General features: G+C 33.2%; 1 protein-coding gene across 1 annotated transcript in view; it reads right to left on the bottom strand.

Moving 5' to 3' along the window:
• Positions 1 to 622: 622 nt before the first annotated feature.
• LOC111085457 (sushi, nidogen and EGF-like domain-containing protein 1) overlaps positions 623 to 13,600 on the bottom strand; it is a 30,284-nt gene continuing 17,306 nt past the window's right edge. The window contains exons 2-4 of the mRNA XM_022384109.1: positions 10,661 to 10,856; positions 6,570 to 6,687; positions 623 to 1,052 (exon numbers count right to left, since the gene is read on the bottom strand). Coding sequence (XP_022239817.1) covers positions 814 to 1,052; positions 6,570 to 6,687; positions 10,661 to 10,717 — 414 coding nt within the window. The 5' untranslated portion in view covers positions 10,718 to 10,856 and the 3' untranslated portion in view covers positions 623 to 813. The remainder of the gene's footprint in view (positions 1,053 to 6,569; positions 6,688 to 10,660; positions 10,857 to 13,600) is intronic.

The following is a 13,600-nucleotide window of genomic DNA, read 5'->3' on the forward strand; positions in this document are numbered from 1 at the left end:
TAGCACATTTTGTTAATATTTTCAATTTATATTTAAAAGATAAAAGAAATATGTACGTTTCTTCAATGAAATATTTCCAACAACAATAAAAAACAATTTTTCGAACTAAACTTTCTTTTATAAGTATCTAATATCGTAATTAGCTTTGCAGAGTAAAATTAGTTGAATTTCTAATTCTTATTAATTATACATTAACTGAAGAATGACTCCTTTCTATGGACTGAAACGTTGTAGTTTTAATGTCTTAAAAAACAGTGTCATTGCAAAGATGATCACGATATTAAATAAAATCATCCAATTTATCTTCATTACTTGATTTTCTCTTATATGATTTTAGATTTACAATAATACTGAAGTTACCATTGTATTTATTTCATACAATATTATTCAAACTTAAAAATATTTGAAAAGTAATATACATTTTTAACATATAAGTAAGAAAACGTGGTATCATGATCGTTGTTGTTGAAATTGGGTTTATTTATTGCTACTTGTGTCATTATATTATAAACATAAGATTTTAAAATATAATAGCACAAACAAATAGTAAAATATTTTCATTATGATTATTTTACGAAGAGAGTCGTCTATAAAACAATTAATAGAAGTAGAAAGATCCAAACATTATGTGTGATAAAGATTTTTGTAGTGAATTTATAAATTGCAGGAAAACATATCTTCATAAATCCCTTGGCTTTTATTACATTTTATCTTATATTTTGAATCAACATAACATTTCCTTACTTAAATGTAAATCAACATTTATAAGCTACAAAATTTTACATACGGAAATAAACAAAGTATTACGACTCTCTAGGTTTCGTTGTTGCATTCTTTTAAGGGATAATAGTAGTCATAACCAATACAATACGACAAAGAAGTTTTAGTATGATCGTTTAATTCAAGGTGACAATATTTTAAAGAACTATAACCTGTCGCCTTACAACCAGTTGTCTGTAGACACCACTTCAAACATTCTTCTGGAGAAGACATGTACTTGGAACTGATGTCTCCACCAAGTATACAGTGCCTACGAGTGACGTTGTAGTGAACTAAAATAATATATAAATATATATGTATAAATAGAAACATATAATACCTGTTCTAAGTCCCACTTAACATTATATCGTTGATTGAATGAGAACAATGAAAATGGTTTGTGTGTTTATTCCAAATGAATAGATACTGGTGTGCATGATGTTTTCCTAATTATAAAACATATATAGTTGATCACAAGTTCATTTTATAAACCTATAAAATATAATTTATCGTATTTAAGTGTCACTTTCAATTACGTAAAGTAATTATGAATATTATGTTTACTTTTGGGTTCAGAGTTGTAATGATATTTTATTAATTTAAAATACTTTTACTTCTCAGTACTTATTTGTTTTAGTGTAAAGCTACACAATAGGCTATCTGCGCTCTGTCCACCACAGGGAGTCGAACCCACTGAGAAAATCCGTAGTTTGTTGATTTCAGCGGCCTTAAAGCTGTATTAATAAACTCTCACGAATCATTCAGTTTCTCCAAACTTAGGACGTTCAATACGAAGTATAAACGGACATTTACAAAGGAATGAACTGGATCTGAAGAAGGAAACTAATGGTTCAAAACCTGAGATTCGTTAACAAGAAACAAAGAATGAGACTTTACGTACCACAGAAATTGATATCATTGAAGATTGGTAGAATTTAATAAAAAGGTTTAATAAAGAAACTTCAGAATGTGCAATAAGAAGTACAAATTAGCTACTCAGTAGAATAACTTTGTCAGTATTGGTGGTTTTAAAACCTGAATGAGAAGGATTTCTAGAGTCGAAGAAAACGAACATTCAAGAAAAATAAGAAGTTATATTAAAGTTTAAGAGAAGAAAAAAGGTGCAGCGAGACTTTCAGTGCACATATTTTCAGAGAAATGAATTCATCTGTTCAAAAAGGTCAACTAATGAATGAGGATGAGGATAAGAACAAAATAAGAACGTAAAAAGAGGGCTAAAAAGTAGCTCCCGATGCTTAGCAGTTTAAAGAAAGAAATTCAGCTGTGTACATTCCAGTTTTATCAGGATAGATAATAGTCTAGAGTGATAACAAAATGATACATACAGAAAGCACAACCTTTCTTACAGATCGAGATAAAAAGAACTATCCGAGTAAAATTATTTTAAAAAGTATATTAAAGATAAGACAACTATCACAAGCGACATCACTGGGCGAGAGTTTAACCAGTATATCACACATCATTCAAAGAAAAGTAGAAAGATAAAAAAACAGAAAATTCATTTCTGAAAGTAGGGTCAAGATATTAACTGATTTAGCGCAAAGTGATTGAGGCAATATATCCAGTAACGGAAGAGAGTCTGGTTGTACAAGAAGCTGAAAAACTGTGTCCAGAAGGTGTAACAGAAAACATTCTTAACTGGAAGTCTCGTTGAAAGAGTAGTATATCAAAAACATTTATTATTGTTGTACATTAGGAAATCTAGCAATTAATCACCATAGCAACTTGAAAGGCATCGATGCAATATTATAGAATATAAGGATGTATTTCATAACACCGATGTGTAATTAAAGTTAAAGTAAATAAATGAATAATATAAGAGATATGAGATTAATTAACTTCTCTTACGAGGAACCACAACTACAACACAACAAGTTCAGGCGTTGGCTAGGATTAGTGGCAACATCCAAGATATGAGATCTTCAATTAAGTTACTATAGAAATTAACCTCTTAGGTTTTACCAGGTAGTCTCCAGTTCAGTCTGTTGGTGGCCCGGTGTGGAGGCAACCTGTTGTCAAAATTGTTCTTCTGGTCGAAAAAGGAAACAAACAATGCATTTACACTTTATAATCCTTAGATTTAGTTTGATTCCTGTCCGGGACGAAAATAAAACTGAGTGAAGGCAAAACATTTTGAGCATTCTATAGATCAGGGAAGTTTATATTATATAATATTCAGATTAGATTTAACATTTAGCAGTTAGATAATATCTATAAGTTCAAAGCTTCGAAACAAAAATCCCAAATCTGTGAAAAGAGTTAAAACAAAATAAAACACGTTTTCATTTAGCTAAACTACTTCCAAGCGCTAATGTATTTATTTGCTTTAGCAAAAGAAAGACGATATGAAATAAAGTTTTCTCGACTGGAGCTCTTTGCTGAACAATGGAGTGACCAGCATAGAACAATCTCAAATACGTTGTTCTCATCATCATCCCACCTATTATCTTGACAACAGGGCTTTCTACATATATATATGCCGGACGAGAAGCAAACATTTTTAGCAAGCCAAATGATCAGAACTTTTTTACGTTTAATTGTTTGTTTGTAATTAAGCACAAAGCTACACAATGGGCTATCTGTGCTCTGCCCACCACGGGTATCGAAACCTGGATTCTAGAGTTGTAAGTCCGCAGACATACCGCTGTGCCACTGGAGGGCTTCTACGTTTAAACAAATGATAGTCTACTTGAGTTCTGTGATCTGCAAGGAGAAGCAATCAAATAGAAGAGGTTAGGCCTAGAGATACTAGTAAGTCAGAGGAAATGATTTTTGTCAACATTTGTAAAAATGTATATTTCAAGTATATAATAACAAGTTGTTTTATCGATGTTCCGCACAAGAAAAGCTTAAGATAGGCCTAACAAACTGAGTCGTTTTTGACAACCAGTATTTATCAAAAATATTTTTCAATATTTGAAATAATTTACTTAGAAAATATCTGTGTCATTTATATAAAATGACAGAACAGAAACAGTCCTATAGTAACAAAAATCACACTCTCATATTTCAAGACAACGAAAGAGAAATCCCAAATAACAGCACTTGACTGAATATCGTTTAAAGAATATTGTACAGCTTGACATAAAATTTGAGTTTCAGGCCTGTCGTCAAAATAAAATATCATAAGTCTCATTTATCATTTCTTCATGTACAATGTACTAGACCTCTGAGACTAAAAGTAAACAATGTAGGACTAAATTTGAATTTTGCGGCGCTCCCTTGGCAAAAGCCTTAATAAAAGAACAAGAGTTTTAGACTTTGAATCATAAATTCCAATCATGCAAGTAGTTACCGATTAAAACCATCTGAAGTTCATTATTACCTGTACATAAGAATTCAAAGTTAATTTGGCGAAAGTTGTTCATAATTTAAGTGGTTTTAATTTAAATCAAAGAAGAAACTATGTAGCAGCTCTTCCATATGTAAAATATTCGTACACTAATATGATAAAGATTTGTTCAGATCAGGAATTTAGAATTTCCAAGACGGATGTATCTTGTACATAATGACATCGGAATACAATGGAATATGGATTTACTAGAAGGACCAAAACAATCCAGAAAGAAACCTGCAAATAGTTGTATCCCAGCTGTGGTAAACAGTTTAAGTGTAGCATTTTATATAGGTGAGAATCCATGAAGATGAATGTGACAAAAGTCATCCATGTGTCACAGGTGGCATCTTAATCAATTATTGATTTACATTTTATTTTAATATTCTTAAAAAATAAAATGTGTTTAGATGACATCTGTATAAACAAATTTGACATTCAAGTAGCAAATTTATAAATGATCACGAAAAGAAAACTAATATATGTATAAATTGTTTTTAAGTAATCTTGTAATATACTTCAATTTGATGATATTCATGTTTAATGAAAAATTATAATTATAGTTATTTCCGATTAATAAAAGTTTGACGTATTTAAAGGTCAATATTTCAATAGGACGGTAACTAAGTGTTAAAAATGTGTAATAGTTATAGTATTGACATTTAAATATTAGATGGTATATACTGTACATGCAATGGCGTTGTGATCTTTCAAAACGTCGGGTAAGCAATAAATGTTTCGTTTTACAAAACTATATTAGTCATGATTTCTAGATATGGTTTCAACCAGAATGTAACATCTGAAAACTGTGTTGTAAATTACTTACTATGTTTTACCAATCCTAGGTTACAACATATAAGTCACAATATAAGTTATTTTTATAAATAAAATGTTTTAAACATATATTTTTTAATTACTTAAGTTCATAATCTAAACTCATTGTTTATGTTGATATAATTATTTCTGACCGAGTCTATATTTTAGAGCAAAGCTACATAATTAGCTATCTTAACTGTCTTCCCAAGCAAAAATCGAACCCATGATTTTAACGTTATAAGCTTTCAACTTTACCGTTGAGCCATCGGGGAAATGAATGATTTATTTCAACCCACTCAATAATACAGATAAACCTAAAATTAGCCCCACCGCCTTTTTAAACATATTGTTCTAAAATACTATCATTACAGTATTTGTGGTACCATGCCTTTATTGGTTTTGGGGTCCCTGATTTTGATTGTTTGTCCAAAATTTTGAAGTTACTGACTAAAGCAGTTCCCAACCTCTGTGGTACCGCCCCTTGGCGTTTTTAAAATTAAGTGGCATCAAAGTCTCAGGGGGCGGCAGGGGAGACAGAAAAGTTTGAGGGTTTCAAAGTTATATTTGTTAGAATTAAACCATATGAAATAGGGGTTATTCTTTCAATACGTTTGAGCAAAAATCATTGTGTGGGTGTGTTTGTGGTAAGCAACCCCACCTCAATGCTTCTCGTCCATTCGTTCAGCATATCTCTTTTAGCGCTACTTTCGGTACTTGTATTAAAAATGTATTAGAAAGGGGCATAAGCGCTTATTGTTTGCTGAAAGGGACGTTGCGGCGAAAAATGTTGGGAAACACTGGACTAAAAGAAAGACAGCTAATCAACACAACTCACTGTTCATTCTCAAGTTACTCTTTACAAACGAATAGCACAATTGACAGTCACATTATAATGCCCTCTCCACCCCCACCCCCTCGGCGAAAAGGACGAGCATGTTCCATGAAGGGTTTTGATTCCTTGACCCACAGGTTGTGAATTGAGCGCCCTATACGCCAGGTCATATCTGTGTAAAGCTGCACTAAAGCCATCTGAGCTAGCACTTACTGCCAACTCTGGTGTTACTCTGATCGAATCGTAGGATTTGACCGTAACCCTTACAACACAACCATAGCCCAAAAGAGCGGAGTGCGATTGTTTAGCAAGAGGATCCTCATATTAACAGTCCAAGCACGCGAGCCACTAGGCCAAGTCTGGCCCATATAGCAATTACTGTTTTGGTTTCTTATGTACTTGACGCAGCAAATGAAGGATTCTCCCATGTGTTTTGTTAATTATTTACACGAGTGTTGTAATAGACAAAAACATAAAAGTATTCAACACCATGCAAGATATCAACCAGCAATGAATATTATACAAAGTCAGTGGGATAAAGGTAGGTCTACGGACTTGCAACGCTAAATTCCATGATGCGATTCCCATGGTGGACACAGCAGATAGCCTAATGTTGCTTTGATCTAAAAACAAAGACATAGATAATTATAGTCTAAATTCCATGATGCGATTCCCATGGTGGACACAGCAGATAGCCTAATGTTGCTTTGATCTAAAAACAAAGACATAGATAATTATAGTGTTAAAATGTACTACAGGGAAAAACTTGTAGTAAACGGTATATAAACAAGATATATAAAAACTTACGCTTTTCACATCTTCTTCCACACCAACCTTGTGAACAATCACATTTGTACTGATGAATGTATCCTGGTCTATCTCGACATGATCCCCCATTTTCACATGGTTGGTCTGCACACGTAATCTATAAATTAATAAAATAATCAAAACGTTTAGAAAAATAATGTTCACGAAAAATGAATTTTTTAAACTTCGATTATTATAAAGAAAACGTTTTTTTTCAGTGTAAGAATGGGATGGCAATGCGTTTAACTTTAAGACATGTGTCCCATCTGACAAGAGCCCAGTAAAAGGTAGTAAGTAGATGTAGGATAGATACCAGGAATTTCACAACTTTGTACCAACTTTACCCAAACTTACTATATACTCTTGTCTTTCATATTTTGATATCCATATCCGTATTGACTTAACAGGTATTATTATTTTAAAATCTAACAAGCCCCGAATGAGCTTGATGGACAATCAGGGGCGCTCATAAACCTTTGTTTCTCTTAACTCTGCTTGGGGAATTAAGAGTTATTCTTAAAGTGAGTTTGGTAGATTTTCTTATGAAAATATAACTTTTAGGAGCGTACTTAAGTTTAAATGGTGGGGTGTGAACGTTTAACTCGTGGAATGATGGTAAACAAGCATAACAAGAATATATACTAAGGGTGACTAATGAAGACACAAAACATCCGGTAAAACTGTGAAAGACAAAGCCAAAAGCAGGAACCGAAAACAAGAAGACGAGGTGTGAAAACTTGATGAAAATTCTTGGCTAAAACTGTAACTACTACTTCTAAATGACTTGAAGGACCAAGACTGTGACGAAAGCAGTAAGTTCCATAATAATGACTAACATGAATAAAAGTCATATACTAAAATTATGACTTGAAAGTTTAAGATTAAGTCAGATAAGTAAATGAAATTAAAGCTTAACTATAACTTACTATTAAAATAACAGTAAACTAAAACAGAAATATAATTGACGCAAAACGGAACCTTTTCAGGTCTGGGACCATATATTGGTAAACAAAGCTTAACTTTAAAAAGTCAAATTAAATGCGTAATTCATCGTTACTATTCCAAGTTGATTTCAGATTAGTTTTTAACCCGTATCTCGCATACGGGATTTTTTTCCGTACTAAAGACCTTCTCCCAATTTATTTTTATTCATGGCTTGTATATTTTTACATGTGTGTGGAGATTGTAAGGCCTCCTATATTAGCAAATACCAAATGCCATCTACTAGTTAGAGCTAATGAACATATGGGAATTTCCATGACAAAAACAAAAGTTGAGTAACCCCTGTGCCTTCTCCATACGCCAACATAGTGAAGAAACAGGACACGAACTTAACCTATCAAATTTCAATACCCTTTGCAAGGCTAACACTGATCTGGAATTACTGATTGAATAAACTCTTCACCTCAAACAACTTTCACCAACACTGAATAACACGTAGCCTTCTTTTAAATTGCACGTTTGTAAATATGTACAGTATTTTGGTTGTTACTTCTTCACTTTTTATGTGTTTTAGTTTTGAACAAATTATTGTTATTGCAGCAATATATTTTAGTTATTTACTTAGAGATGATGTATTTCGTTTACTTTGCTAAAGATACTGATAATAAAAACTGTAGAATTCCGAAACGTTTATCTATGTCCCCTTCTATTATAAATAAACAATGTTGTTTATCTTATGTATCGTTATCCTTTGTATTCCGAAACTTCATTTTCCTCCGAACTCATCGATTAATTTATATATATATATATGCCAAAAATAGTATATCAAGTCAGATATCACAGATCCTAGATCAAGCTACATCACCGCAAAATCGCGTTCCTTACTTTGGTATCATGTGTGCATTATAAGAGTGCTTGTCAAATTCAAATATTTAATTAGAATATCACAATAATTTGTGATGGGTATTGATGTCTAGTACCTCCCCTCTTATCTATCAGTTCAAGGTTATGTATGGCTAGTGCAGATACTACTAATAACTATTCAAAAGAGGGCCACACTTATCTTCAGAGGTCGCGTTAGTATCTATGTTAGATCTTAGTCCTTTATTTATCCTCCCCAAAGCTACCAAAAGTTGATCATCAATACTGTCAATCTGCTAGTATAATCATCAATGTAACATTATTAGTCCCAGAAGGAGAACAAGCTATGTTTGTTTCTTTGTAGTTAGGTACGATGCTACACAATGAGCTATCTGTGCTTTTCCTCTCACGGATATCGAAACCCGGTTTCTACCATTATAAGTCCGCAGACTTACCACTGTGCCACTGGGGGGGGGGGGGGCACCAGCTATATCCAAAGCTACACACTGCAAAAGAGAACGTACAACATTGTGATGCAAGTTGGTCAGCCATAGTTAGCTAGTCCTCTGGAAAGCAAACAAAGCACAGTGTTCGGTCGGCATGAATGTTTATGAACATGTTTCTTGTTTTCATGAAAGAAATAATCAAATTTTTCGGTCATTCTTAGTTTTCATATTTATTTTGCTTGTGTACAAATTCCAAATCCTCATGCCCCCCACCAACTGAAAGTCACAGTAAATATTTAACATACTGCACTTCATTAGTACCGTAGCATTCCAAAAGGTGGCTCAGAAAGTTTGTTTGTTTGTTTTTAATTATGCACAAAGCTACACAAGGGCTATCTGTGCTCTGCCCACCACGGGTATCGAAACCCGGTTTCTAGCGTTGTAAGTCCGCAGACATACCGCTGTGTCACTGGGGGGCGGCTCAGAAAGTAAAGATGCATTCAGTTGTTAATCTTATAGACACATGAGAGGTTTGTCGGTAATTGTATGACTTTAGTTTGTTCATCTTGTTGGCGTCACATAATGGTACAGTTCGCAGTTTGATGTCTTGTGATATCTAAGGAGATAAATAAGGATTATCCATCTAGAAATGAGTTGCTACAGGTGCTCACTAAAACCATAAATAGTCCCCATACTAGAATTTAATTATATTACTTCTTACCATAATAACTCTTTGATATAGTTGCTTCATCCATTTGTTGACATGTGAATACACCTGCATCAGCTAATTAAGATCTTACATTCACTATAATCTATACTTTAACATAGAACATCAGTAAATTCAGTGCATAATCAATCTATTGATCTGTTGTCTCAATATACCAACATGACGTGTTCATCCAAGTCATGGGCACGATAACAGGAGTTCATAAGGAATGTAATGTGAATTTGAATAAGTGAAACATGGCTAAAAGAAAAGACACTGATATGGTTGTTTAACTTGAAAATAAATAATATAGTTTATTACTCAAAAAATAAATAGCACGGTTTCTTTTTATGTATATATATATATCTGCATATGTAATATGCATCAGGTCTCGTGAAAAGGTTAATAAAGACTTATCTAGCGTACTGACTACATACGTAGTCATACGCCCTTGCGCTAGCCCTGAACTTGATAGAAATAACAAATTCATTTTTAGCGTCGTTGATAGGTGGATACATCCTGTTCACGTAGAACTTTAGCTAAGCACAGATAATCTGTTTTATGTTGTGAAAGGGCTATTTGTAAACTAGAATTCAAACCGATCTTTTGGAACAGCTAAACTGAAACTAAAACTCAACTAAGATTATAGGATGCGAGAAGTAATACGAAATATTCACATGCGTGATATTTTAATGTCTATGAAGAAGAAATGAAGGTAAATGTGCACCAGGCCTATACAACTTTTTACACCAATACACGTGGGAACTAATAAGCTGCCTAAATGCCTTATGCAATATAAAAGCTACCTTTGAATTATGATAAAGATTTCAAAAGCATATTTCAAAGCTGTGTCATGATAAGTATAGGTCAGTTGATACAACGTTTTTCCGCCATTTTTTAATGAAAAATTTCAAGCAGTGGCTAATTATGCCTCAAATAAACTGGTAGGTGTATCTTTAAATGTGCAGTTTGTAACTATAAAAACATTACTAAGCTAACGTGTAAAATACAAAGCAATTACACAGATGTTGTCACTACGTAGGATGTATTTGTATCATTGTTGACCATTCTATATCTGAAAATGTTTACACAGAAAAATTTGAAAACACATTTCACACATAAAATAAAAAAATTACCCGTTTGAACCACACCGAGTGTCCTTCTGCTACCATCGTCTCGTTCTCAGGCCACATCAACAGTTGACATTCCTGGGTGTCTGGGTTGTAGTTAAACCCCCGACAGTCATTTCTCCTGTTGCAGTAAATTCCACAATTCCTGTCTCGAGAAGCTTGAGTTGTATGTAAAGTTTGGGTTGTTTGCTTCCTGTTATGTCTGTTTTTGAAATAAAATTCTGAGTTGAATGGAGGACAACTTCCTAATGTAAGATAGCTCACGATACATACATAAATTATCAGTATAAGTGTGATTGATAACATTGTTACCGTTCGAAAAGTTACTAGTTGAGATGTTTATCATTAAGAGCTTAATTTGTTATATACAAATATCAAGTCTAATAACTAATGACGTTTAACAGACGTCAGGTATTCGATTTCAAGAATAGTCCAATCAGTACGATCTAAAGTTCCTTGAAAGTATCTAATTAGGACAGTCGGGAATAATTTTTGTCACGCAAGATTTAGCTTTAACCATTAGGAAAGCGATCTGCATACATCTGAGATGTCTTAATAGTATCGTGGTGAAAAAAAATTCTTTAATATGGAAGGCTAGAATGTTGTTGTTATTTAAAATTTCACGCAAACCTCCAAACGTTTGGGCTATCTGTAATCTTCTCAAGACGGATATCGAAACCCAATTTTTAGCATCGTAAGCCTGCAGATTTACCACTGGGCACTACACGAGGGCTATATGCGCATAGCCATCCCTAATTTTGAAATGATAGACTGCCAGTAGGGTAGCTTGTGAACATCACCCACCGCCAACTCTTTGAACACTCTTGTCTGGCAGAAGAAGGGAATTTGCCAGATACACGGTAAGTTTACGGACTTACAACGTTAAAACTCAGGGTTCGATTCTCTGCGGTGAAAGCAGCAGATAGCCCAATTTGGCTCTAAACAAACAACTTTCAGGTCCGTAATACAAGTGAATGTTGTAATTTTCTTGTACGTTCTTGTTTGTTGTCTTTTAGAATACAAATTGAACAGTGGGATTTGAGCGTCACCCTTATAACGCACCTGCAGTCCCAATGTCCGTAGTGCGATATATGTTATCATTATTATTTTGCAGTAACAGAGTGCAAATGATGCACCCACACGCTAACCACTGTGTCATTTTCAGCACTAAAAATAATGAGAGATAGCAAAGAAACGAATTAAATCTTTAAGGCGAATTAAAGTTAAAGGTCAAAGACAACAAACTGTAAAGAACTAGGACTTTTGCTCCTATGGTATATTGTAGGATGGTTTTAGTATTGAATAAGTTTACAATAAGCCGTGTTCGTAGCTTTGATAGAAGAGGGGGGGGGGAGATACTACTTGTCAGATAAACACAAATTCCTAAGCTCACAGACACATAATAACATATGGTGTAAATGCTAGTTATGATCAACACATACTGTCGTATTTAAAACAGGTAACAAATATCTATCCTATGTTTTGGTGAACGGAAAAGTTACCAAAATGATATAAAGGAATAAGAAGGAATCCTAGTCCGAAAGCCCCCCACCCCAACCATAAAGCAGAAAATTTGCTCAATAATGAGATGGTATTTGAACTCAATCCTATTTGGAAGTAGTTTATTTCTGAATTAATTTTTCTTTTCTGCCGTTAGAGAACTTTGACCCCTCTGGAGCTATTTTGAACCTGGATGCACGGGGCAACTGAGAACGGTTTTAGTTCATACCATGAAAATAACAAACTTGGCTTGTCGAAACTAGTTGGGTTTTTTATATGTTTAGTCAACGCTTTAATCATTTGTGTGTTTTTATGCTGGTGTGTTATTAATGTGTTTTTTAAAGTAGATTTATTGTATTTACACTCAGAAGGCAATCTGATACAAACATTATATGTCAACTCTTGTCAAGATTTTCTAAATTACTACAATTATACAGAAACTCTAAGTACGCTTCTAATATAAATTACTTCTAAGATTTTAGCGAGAACTAACGGAATGCAACATATGTTGATTCGTCAGTGTTTTTGAAAATTGTTATGAAATAGTATAGTGTTTAAGAAGATTTAAAAGACCACCTAGAACATTGGGAAATGACTTGAATTAAACTGGAGAGAAAAACTGAATTACCACATGTAATTAGAAGGTTGATGATATATTCGTAACTACAAGAATGGATATATATATTTTGACGCGTGTGTGTATTAATATGAGAAAGAGTGCAGAATCTATTAGCATATCAAAGCAAGCTCAGAAGATATCTCCACAGGACCCTTACTTAGTGATTGTATAAAAAATGAAGAACTTTATATTAACAGCGTTTGTTTTTTTATTTTATACGAGAAACATAACGAGAGCTGAAGATCGACTTAATGGAAGTTGTTTATAGCGTATATTCCACTTTATTGAGTAAAACAGAATCAATATCTTCCATGAAACCAAGATCATAGCAACCGCAGTTTGATTTTGGCTGAAAAAAATGTTAAATGCGTTTTCATTTGGAGCAAGCAAAATTATTTGTTATTTATAGGTCACCAAATTTACCTTTTTACAGAAACAAACATATATTTGGAATATATGAAAATTAATTATGGATAGATCATTAAATCCTATAGTAAAAACAGTTGAAAGGTATCCTATTAATAGTTCAAGAGATCAGTGGAGTTTAATGTTATTAGCTGCAACATCTAACTATGTATAAATTAAAAGAACATGCACAACAACGTATACTTCTGAATTTATATGTTAAGCAGCTATATCTACATCAGCTGTTGCATTATGCCAAATATTCACTGAATATATTAGTCATTATCTCCTCCATATTAAATATTCCATGAACCAATTAGTCATTATCTCCTCCATATTAAATATTCCATGAATAAATTAGTCATTATCTCCTCCATATTAAATATTCCATGAATAAATTAGTCATTAGTCTCCTCCATATT

This window comes from Limulus polyphemus, unplaced genomic scaffold (genome assembly GCF_000517525.1).
Source record: "Limulus polyphemus unplaced genomic scaffold, Limulus_polyphemus-2.1.2 Scaffold401, whole genome shotgun sequence".
In the NCBI taxonomy this organism is placed as follows: Eukaryota; Metazoa; Arthropoda; class Merostomata; order Xiphosura; family Limulidae; genus Limulus; species Limulus polyphemus.